This window comes from Scatophagus argus, chromosome 20 (genome assembly GCF_020382885.2).
Source record: "Scatophagus argus isolate fScaArg1 chromosome 20, fScaArg1.pri, whole genome shotgun sequence".
Classification (NCBI taxonomy): Eukaryota; Metazoa; Chordata; class Actinopteri; family Scatophagidae; genus Scatophagus; species Scatophagus argus.
The window spans coordinates 19,966,554-19,977,579 of record NC_058512.1 but is presented as its reverse complement, the minus strand read 5'-3'; the positions used below and the strand labels follow the sequence as shown (position 1 = coordinate 19,977,579).

Below are 11,026 nucleotides of genomic sequence, written 5' to 3'. Positions count from 1 at the left end.
ATTTGAGGTTTGGTTATGTTTAGTTTCCTGTTTTATTTTGTAGTTTTTCCTCCTCCTGTTTAGCTTTTCATTTCTTCCCCCTTTTGTGTTTGCTTGTCCTGCATTTATTAGATTCATTTGTTTCTTGTTACCTCACCTTTTACATACTTCAGCTCTCCTTGTGTTCCCTGTGTGGACTTTAGAAAGAACCCCCCCCCACAATCATTCTCAACAGCACAGTGTCTACTGTGGACTCCTTTAAGTTCCTGGGAACCACAATCGCCCGGGATCTCAAGTGGAAATCCCACATAGACCTCATCAGGAAAAAGGCCCAGCAGAGGTTGTACTATCTGCAACAGCTGAAGAAGTTCAACCTGCCTCAGGAGCTGCTGATCATCTTCTACACCTCCATCGTCCAGTCTGTTCTCTGCACATCTGCACTGACTGGTTTGGATCGGCCACCAAACAGGACAGAAACAGACTGCAACGGATAATCAGGTCTGCAGAAAAGCTCATCGGGGCCGACCTGCCCTCCATTCAGGACTTATACCAGTCCAGGGTCAATGGGCAGGAGGCATCACTGCAGACCCCTCACATCCTGCACACAAACTGTTTGATCTGCTTCCCTCTGGTAAGCATTACAGAGCTCTGTATGCCAAGACTACCAGACACAAAAACAGTTTCTTCCCCCAGGCTGTCTCCCTGATCTCCCCATAAACCACCTGCCATTGCATGAACCATCACACTGTTTGCACATATATTGTACATATATTTATATCTTGTTTTTTTCTTTTAGTAAATACTTTATTGTTTATTATTATTTTTTGTTATTATTTTTTTTTATTTTATTATTTATTTTGAAGTGAAATTCCTTGTATGGTCACACGTACTTGGCAAATAAAGCTGATTCTGATTGTGATTCTGCTTCTGATTATCCAGTCCGAGCGGTTGAGGCAACCAAGGAGGAGATCATGAGGCAGAGAGGACGTACATCAATTAGTTTATTTCTATTAGCACCAAGTTTGCAAACACCAACCACACACACTTCACACACAGAATGCCTGCCTTTTGTACCTGATTCCCTGCTGATGACTGACAGGCATGTACCACCATAAAGGTAACCCATAAACAACCATATATGAATATGCAATAAATATTTACATAAAACCACTTCCAAACTATAAATACATCACCAGTAAACACATACACACCAAAACCCAGCTAGTAAGTATCCATTGTGAACTTGACTGGCCCACACAGAACCATGACCTCAACCTCATGGAACATCTTTGGTATTCGAATTGAAACAGAGATTGCAAGCCAGGCAATTCTGCATTCTCCAAAGCTGTGTGGAAAGCCTTCCCAGAAGAGTGGAAGCTGTTATACCTGTACCTGTCTATGTATTTAGAATGCGGTGTCATTAAAGTCCTTATTGGTGTAATGGTCAGGTCTCCCAATACTTTTGTCTACATTATGTATGTAAAGTTCCTTCCTACTTTAAATGCTCCATAATCATCTCCGTCCCCAAGAAACCCACTATTTCAGGATTAAATGACTGCAAGTCTATCACCCTGACATATGTGGTCATGAAATTCTTTGACAGACTGATGTTGACCCACATGAAGAACATAAGAGAGCCCCTGCTAGACCCCCTGCAGTTTGCCTATCTGGCAAACAAGTCAGTGGACAATGCAGTCAACATGGGACTGCATAAAATTCTACAGTACTTCAACTTCCCAGGGACACATGCAGGGATCCTCTTTGTCAACTTCTCTGCTTATTCATCACTGTCTGCTTTGGATCAGCCACCAAACAGGACAGGAACAGACTATGTCTAACAGTCGTTAGACCGTCGTTTAACAGTCGTTAAACACAATTATAAGTGTCTGGAGTGATAAAACAAGCAGGAAACATCACTGCAGACCCATGACATGGACACAAGTTCGCCGCTTTGTGTAGGGAATATGAAGAGCTGTATGCCAAAACAACCAGACACATGGACATTTGCTCACATTTGCATCACTCTCATGAGAAACATCCACTCAGTTCCATTATAAACTATATTTTTATGGTTTTAATTGCACATAGTTAGACTGTTAGTCTGCATATCATCTGCACTGTAACTGTCAATATAAGTCCGTTTCACATTGTATACTGTGACACAACGATTATATGTGCATACAGCACATGATCATCCACACCACTTCTCTATCTGACCATCTAGCTAGCTAGCTAATTAGCTACCACACGGCAATCTGTGTGTGTGTCATAATATGGCGCTTTGAACCAGCTTACTGTGTGTTTTTAAGAGGTGGATGTCTCCTTTTTCCTACAGTGACAGTACACTGGAATGCACCGTGAGGAGTGTGAGGTGTCAGGTGAATGCATGAATCAGTTAGTGTAGAGTGATGTGAAGAGACTCTTTCTTTGCAGAACACACAGTGGATGGCGGTGAACAGGAGGTTGCTGTGCTGAGCTGTGCTGGGCTGTGCTGGGCTGTGCTGGGCTGTGCTGGGCTGTGCTGAGCTGGACAGAAGAGAACCTCCCAATTACCTGGACCCCCCCCCAGAGGATCACAGGCAAATACAAGAAGAGGAAAGTACAATTATTTTCTCTGCTCTTCTCCCTCCCTGACTCTAACTCGCTCTTAGAGATTGGCAGGCTGTACAGGGCTGAAGTTCATAAAGAAGATTGAGGTATCAGAAGGTGTGGGATGGTGGAAGAGTGGACCCCCCCCCCCCCTCAAAGCAACACTAAGGCCTACAAGCTAAGAGAGTCAAAGCAAGGAGCTGAGGATTATTTGTTCCCCCTCCTCCCCCACTGTGATTGAAGGTCTTGTTACGTGGTACACTGGAAAGGTGTGATACACTGGAAATGTATCTCTGTAAATTATGGTGCTTGCCCTTTTTTGAACTACAACCCTGTGTTTGGTTATTTTAGCCTGACGTGGTTCCTAACCTGACCAAATCCCAAAACCTTTAAATTTAAATTTAGATTTTAAGTTCTAATCGTGTGTGTGACATACTGTATGTACATTCGGTATTTATTTCTTTATATTGTTTATAGCTTGCAAAACACCTTATATAGAGATACTGTTGTTTATCATTGGTACTTTTTATATATATTTACTGTATACACTTGTTTTTTCTACATACTTAATAGTGTACATAATAGTACATAATAGTGTTGTCCATTGTTTATCTCTATGTGTTCAGCTTTGCTGTCATTGTACTTACATTTATTCCTGTGAGCGATGAAAAACATTGCTGGCATGTGTTCATTCTGATATCACAACACTGACATGTGACTGACATGAAAGACATGATTAGCCCTAATAAAGGATTTTATTTGACTGTGACAGTTCATACTGGGTCTTTTGTAAATTGTATGTACAACAAAATAATCTAGGATCAGCATCTTAGATGTGTTTCGTGTGCTGGTCATAAACAGAATGACTCACTATGGACCCTTTTAATGACTACTTTGATGTCATTTAAACAAAAATTCTTTTAGGAATACATACCATGTAGATTTTGACAGAAAGCAGAAAGACAGAAAACAAGTCAAGTCAAGTCAAGTCAACTTTATTTGTATAGCCCATTTTTACAAGCAGTTTGTCTCAAAGGGCTTAACATAACATCAGCAACATCCTCTGCCCTTCGACCCTCACATCGACTAAGGAAAAACTCCCAGAAAAACCTTTAACAGGAAAAAATGGAAGAAACCTCAGGGTGAGCAACAGAGGAGGGATCCCTCACCCAGGACGGGCAGACGTGCAATGGATGTTGTACAGGCAGGAAAGCAGTTAACAACATGAGAATGACATTACTAAAAAGATAAGCAAAACAAAATCTCAACTGTTTAGTTTCACTTTTTGATACCACCTCAATATGATTTTAACATTTCACAAGTTATAAGAAAATTATAGTAAAGTGTGCTGTCTAAAACATTGGTGTCTCAGTTGATAGCATGTTTTAATGATACACAGTCCATAACTAAATTGCAATATAGGCCTTATTACAGTTTTCACAAAGCAACTGGCAGTGAATATCCAGCTTTTGGGAGGGTTACGCACTTTGCCCAGTTGTTTATCCTGCCTTGTAAGGAAGCGATGAACACCTGAAGAAAAATACACAAATGAGACACTCAAGGACTACTGGAGTGCAACAACTGACAAGCACTGCTTCCATTAAATCTGTCATTACCTGCCAAAAAGGTTCAGTTACTTTATATCAGAATGCTACAAATCAGTATCATTGGGTCTATATAATATGAAATACATTTTTAGGACATATTTTTAAGATCATTTTTCAGGATTTGAGGGATATTTTTCTGATAATCTAAAGCAGCACAATGGTCTGATGCAGTTGTAGTTCCTGTGTGAGAACTACACTAGTCACTGTGTAAATCATGTTTCTTTAACAGAGGTATTCTCAGGACGGGGTGGGGGGAGGATGGGTTCATTGGGTTCATGTAGTATTGGACGCCTCCTCCCAATTCAGGTTGGCTGCTTCCTTGGCTCCCTCGATGAAGGGGCTAGCTATTAGGCAAATAGGTGATGGAAAATGGCATACAAGTGTGCTGTGGAAATGGCTATATAGCTTTACGTTTATTCGGGACACAGAAACTCGATCTGCCGATGACTCCAATCTAGCTGTCATTTTTTAGGTCATTCCAGGCATCTCGCTAACTTGTTTGTGGCTTCAGACAGATGTATGAATAAGCCCGCTTTAGTCGTCTATGAGTTGCCTACTGGGATGGGGAAATCGCTTTGTCCTGTGCTGTCTAAAAGTGGAATATAAATCATGATGGCTGATGGATGCTGCAGAGGGATGGAAAGAGGCAGGGGTAAGATTACATCAGATTCTTTACAGAGATCCGCATACACTCAGCATTATGTCCAGACCGCATCACAGCAGGGCAACGACATCCAAGAGTTAGCCTCCAAACGCGTCGACATACAGAAGAAACGCTTCTATCTGGATGTAAAGCAGAGCGTACGCGGACGGTTCCTCAAAATAGCCGAGGTGTGGATTGGAAGAGGCCGTCATGACAACATCAGGAAGAGCAAACTGACGCTGTCTATGTCAATGGCTCCCACTCTACGCTACTGCCTGGGAGACTTCATAGATTATTATGCCCGCATCGGACTTCGGGGCGGCCTGGCGCCTCCGCAGCTCGAGGAGCAAAGCAACAACGGGCAGAGCCGCGCGCACGACTCCCGCAGAAGACCGCAGGAGCAGCAGACGGTGCTGTCTCCCACCGGCTCTGCTGTGTCAGATGACCATGCCCACCGCGTCCTTAAGAGCGAATTTATCGAGAGGGACAACAGAAAATACTTTCTGGACCTTAAAGAGAACCAGAGAGGTAGGTTCCTCCGCATACGACAGACCGTTAGCAAAGGGTACGGTACAATGGGCTACTACGGCCAAGGCATCGAGCAGACCATAGTGCTGCCCGCACAGGGGCTCATCGAGTTCAGAGACGCGCTGTCACAGCTGATCGAAGACTACGGCGACGAAGAGAGCGACGAGCGCCGCCGAGTCGGATCCAGGAATCACGACGACAACCCCGAACTTCCCGAGGCTGCGTCTTTTCGGGTGGACAACAAGAGGTTTTACTTTGACGTTGGTTCAAACCGATATGGTATCTTTTTAAAAATCAGCGAGGTTCGACAGCCCTATAGAAATACCATCACGGTTCCCCTTAAAGCCTGGGCCAGATTTGGAGAAAATTTCATCAGGTACGAAGAGGAGATGCGACGGATTTTCTCGTGTCACAAAGAGAAGAGGACAGACGCTCGACATGGTAGTGAGGAGCAGGAGGACTGACCTTGGCAGTAAGCTGTGTCTGTGCTTTGACATGTAGGCCATTTTTTAGATTCTGTTAATGAAGAAAATGTCCAGGCCTGACAGTAACCAAGAAATGATGTGGGTCTACTGCTTTTAATACGCCAAGAAACCATTGATTCACAGCCCAGTACCTACATTTGTTTCTATGAAAAAAGTCAGCTATTTATTTTCCTTGCCATCCTTTTCTCATCGCGATTTAAGGCACTTTTTCTTCCCAACCAGAGCCAGGTCTTGTCCCCTATCTGGGTATTTAGGGCCCCAGGTACCCCCCTCTTTCTTTCTTTCTTTTTTTTCAATTAGGAGTGCACTGTAAATTACAGTGTTGTTTAATTAAGCGTGATACTGAAAGATAAAAACTAGTGGTATTTAGAATGTAGTACAACCCAAGAAGCCTCTTTTTTATTTTAAAATATTTATTTTAGTTTGTCCCCAAAGCATATTGGTGAACAATTTTATGATGCCTAAAACACTTAAAGCAGAAAAAAAACCTTGAATTTACAATGAACAACTACAATGAATTAATGTGATGTGTTCCCTATAGTTTTCATGCCTGCTACCCATTAAGTCCCAAACAGATATTTACTGTTAAGTGCAGATACTGGCTGTGACCCCTGCAGAGATAGAAAAAGCAGACAAGGTATAGTAACTAGAAAGTGCTAAAACTGCTATGATAATAAAAATAATAATAATACTGCAGGACACATGCACAGTAAATGTTACAATGTAGAGGTTAGGCTTTTACACCAGTAATAACTCTGTGGCAAATATGAATGCAGGCTTCTTCAGTCATTTCAATGACCCTTTTCCTGCAGTGCTGTTGGAAAATCAAATATGTGCCAAACAGGCAGAACATGTAAAATGTAGCAACACGCTGATTTTCTCCTTATTTTGGCAGCAAATGAAAGCTGTAGTCTTGTAGAGTCTAGCATAGGAAGTTCTATGTGGTGGTGTTTGAAAGCTGTCAGATTTCAGATTTTCTTGGTATTTCATCGTTCATTTCCTGTGGCAACAAAACCAACATAGCCCCACAACGCTGTTCTGCCATAGTGGTGTTGTCAGTGTGAAGGCATCACATTAAAATTGTTAGCAAAAGTGAATCAAGAAATTCAATTCAATTTAATTCACAACAAAAGTTATCTTGTGACACTTTCCAATTAGAGCAGATCTAGACCAAACTCTTTAATTAAAATGTAATATAGAGAACCCAAATGACAAGTAAAATGCTACTCCTGATTGCTGTAGCCAACACAGGCAGTCAGTCCACAAACACAGGACTGTGTTTTCCACTGACCTGAGACACATTCTGATACTAATATTTGATTTGTTAGTTGTCCTACTGCCTCAAACAGTTGAAGAAGAATGGGATTGAATTGATGTATGAATATATCTTTGAAAAGATGTCCCTCCTCATCATCCAAAAACACTGTCAAGACAGGGACAAAGGAAACTGACTGTGACTGCTGTCTGACAAAAATGTGTAGATCTTGTTATTCTTAAGGATAAGTGTGTTGCTGTAGTTACATTAGTTATACTATAGGGTGATTATAGCCTGCAGCTCAGAATGACACTTTATTTGCTGAAGGAAAGGTATTTTACATGTGTTCTGCTGAGCACAAGAGATAACTATGTGCAGCTTGTCTTCACTGGCACACAGTGGCACAGTGGTGTTTGACAGAGTTCACACGGCTAAACACAATCGTGAAAGAAAATAGATCTGAAGTGTAAAAGATTATGCTAGCGTAGACAGCTGTGTATGTGTTCCCTCAGATGAACTTCACAAAGGTGATTAAAATGTGCTTCTGAAACAAATGCAGCCTAGACATACAGGCTCTGCATGGAAACCTGGAAGAACATGGCTCTACTTCTCAATTTGCTCAGCTTTCTTCACCGCTTTTTTAACAGTTCTCATCATTATCAGTATCATAATTCTCCATTAACTGTGAAGGAGCCCGGTGGTTTCCAAACTTCTTGACCACTTAGAACAAAACAGTGTGTTTGAGTTGTGTTCACCAAAGACAAATCTCCTTCTCAGATTATTTGAAGAATATTTTTGTCCAATCTGGAACTAAAACTTTTCAGTAAAAAGCAAAAATTAGAGCAAGGTCTGATACTGATCCAATATTGTTTCTGTGTTTCTATCCTGTTAAACTTCTTGTTTGTCCAGACACTTATTTTGCAACCTCTTAGGATCCTGGCAGGCAGGTTGTGAACCCGCTAATGTAAACAGACCCCGAACCAGTTTTGTAGTGTGCTTGTGTATAGTGACGCCTTGACAAACTATGTTTTTAATTATATTTTTTATCATTTACCACATGCCCTTTCAAAACTACATAATGATAATATTTGAAATGAGGCGTCAAAATTAGTAACTTCCTTATGTTAGCTCCAAAGCTTCTACTGCATAATATGCAGGAAAGTGATTTTGAAATATGTGGTGCTATAGAGACATAATAACACATTTTCTGTTTGTCGCATAAAGCTGTTAATTCTCCATGGAATGGATCTACAGTTCTTTGTGTTTTCAACATGACATAAACAGACTGATGAAAGTAGAAAGCAAACTTGTTACCTTGATGTCAGTGAACGCCTCAGTGCACATTGGTACACTGGCTAGATAAATGAATGGTAATATAGAAAGGGCTAAACATCCTGCTCAATCAAGCCTTAAAACATCTTTGTACCAATGTGATCACTTTGCAGAGCCGTATATTTCACCTTTCCTTAGTGTTTACTGATAAGAAAGTGATGAAGTTGTCTTGTAGTGTTTATGTGTTACTTGTGTGTTCTATTTGGCTGTTAATCCTAAAACTCCAAGAAGTGCTGCTTCTCATGAGAGCTTGAATGGCCATACATTGAGTTCTGTGTATGCTGTGTGGCCTGCATGAAAGAAGCGCTGTCACTATCGACAAAGAGCCCGATTTAGACATTGCAGTTGTTCTGCTCTGCTGATTCCAAACCTTAGGGTAAGTTCAAGGTGAGTCAAGGTCTTCTGTAAGATCAGACACTGAGGTGGCAAACATAAAGGGGTCATAACCTTTTTCTGATGTAATTTTATTAAATAACACGCACAGCAAAAAATCTATAACTATATTGTTATAATTTCCCTTCGGGGATAAATAAAGGAATTCTGATTCTGATTATTAAACATTAAATATATAATTAAAACGTATGCTTGTGATTGTGCAACATAGTTATCGTAGTAGATGTTCTCTTGTTTTATCAGTACTTTCATGTGTCGGTCAATGTGTCAGTAAGATCACAATGACGCCATATAAGCCAAGTCTAAATCTCTCTTTCTGTCATAAAGAGATGTTGGTCTCTGTCTGTGTGAGATACCAACTAACGTGCTGTAACCACTGTGAAAAGACATAGGAACATAGTATTTTATTTCTCTTGTTCAATGCTTTGTTCTTGTTCTTTCATTGTGTAGCTCACTGGACAGCTGCTCTCTCTCTATCCTACATTTCAATTAGTTGAAAAGCAGTGAAATTAAAACTAATTAAACAAAACAAAGGTGAATCTACTAAAATACATTAAAAAGTGGAAATTAGAAATAAAGACATGGTTCAAAAAAGCTGTGATTCTCTCTGCAGTTGGGGTTACTAAAGGTTACATTATTTTAGAATTAATATTATGTATTAAATATAGTTTCCATTGCACTAAAGAATCCAAAGAAAGTACAACAGCAGCTGATGGTGTGGTATGAAGGAGGATGTTGAAACCTCTGTCACTGAGGTGTGTTATTTTTTAAACTGTATATTAAAAGTCAGACTGCCTCCACCATCCTGCACTCATGCGTGCTGTGTACAGGTGTCTGAGCTCTGGTGCCTGCTGCACTTTTTATAGGCGCACATTTGCATGCAAAGGCCACGTTTTCTCATCTGGCCTTAAACACACTGTATCTGGTACAGTGCTTTTGTAATACAGCCATTTCTTTCAGACAATATAACTAAACTATGGCCAGGGAAAACACTTGTTTCTAATAGCGGGGCTGGTGAAAAGTAATTTAAAAATTATTCTGAAAGCATGCTAGGTGTATTAAACTACAAGTAACCATATTAACAATACTTATGACATTAACTGTTAAGTCTCTACCATGACTTAAAGTAAAAATAAAAGAATACAAATAAAAGATTGGAATGAAGCTTTTATTGTCCATTTCTGAACAGAAGCAAGTCAAACACACACACAAACTTCAGAAGTGTCTGAGTCGGGCCCTTTGTCTTAGTGTAGTGTACTGACTTCTGTCAAACCTAAGTTAAATGTTGAAATGGTGTAAAGGTTAAAAAAAAAAAAAGAAAAAAAAAAGCATCCTGTTGAGAGATTTCTTCTTGTGATGCCTTTAGGTGCATGAAAAGCACAGGACTAGTCGGGTTTTGTGTGTTAGTGTACAGTGTGAACATTCAATGAGTTGTTTTATTTTCATACACATAGTCAAAGTTATATAAAGCAGTGCCGGAAGTATAATTCAAAGCACAATTTATTTAAAAATGATGTGGAATGAGACTATAAACTCGATTCCTTACACTGATTTGAATCATCATTGATGGCCAGTGAGTTTTGCTTGAGTGTGAGATTTTATCGAAGATAAAAATCTCTGAGATATTAAGATAAAGACATGGTATTTAGTGGAACATGTATCCCTAAAAGGTATAATGTCATATGTCTTTTAAATTCCAAATATCACTCCAAAAGCACTTTAAAAAAAAGCTGCACTTTCATTCTGCTGCTTTGTAATCAGTTGATATAGTGGGACCGTTTCTATCCATGCCTTTGGTGAAAAGTGACAATCATGGATCCCCTCTTACAGAATTGGATCAGCTGCAGTTACAACTACCATTCTGATCTATGTCCTTTGTGATTGTTTCTTATTGTGGTGACAGTCTGGAGCTGAATACATGTACTCATCCAGTGGAATTGAAAATTCACGATTTATTTGCTCAATAGGCCATGCCTTGTATTGCAGCTAAGGATATGTGCTGTCTGTCTGATTGATGTCCTGTTTTTAGCAAACTATTTTTTGTTGCCACAAGCAGTGCTGAACAGATAATTATGACATCAAACCATCCCACAAGTAATGTGACAATTTAGATTTTAGACCTTAGATGGAACTGCAACTGAACTGACCAACATTTAAGGTACAACATACACTATTTAGACAAAAGTAGTGGGACACCTGACCATACCCCAACAGG

General features: G+C 40.1%; 1 protein-coding gene across 1 annotated transcript; it reads left to right on the top strand.

Moving 5' to 3' along the window:
* The first annotated feature begins 4,317 nt into the window (after positions 1-4,317).
* purg (purine-rich element binding protein G) lies at positions 4,318-9,908 on the top strand. The gene has a single exon (XM_046375163.1). It carries the CDS (start codon positions 4,785-4,787, stop codon positions 5,808-5,810), a length of 1,026 nt encoding a protein of 341 aa, XP_046231119.1. The 5' UTR covers positions 4,318-4,784; the 3' UTR covers positions 5,811-9,908.
* The last annotated feature ends 1,118 nt before the right edge of the window (positions 9,909-11,026 follow it).

What these genes read in the sequence shown, in the direction of transcription:
- purg (XM_046375163.1), top strand. Translation starts at nt 4,785, where the DNA reads ATGATGGCTGATGGATGCTGCAGAGGGATGGAAAGAGGCAGGGGTAAG.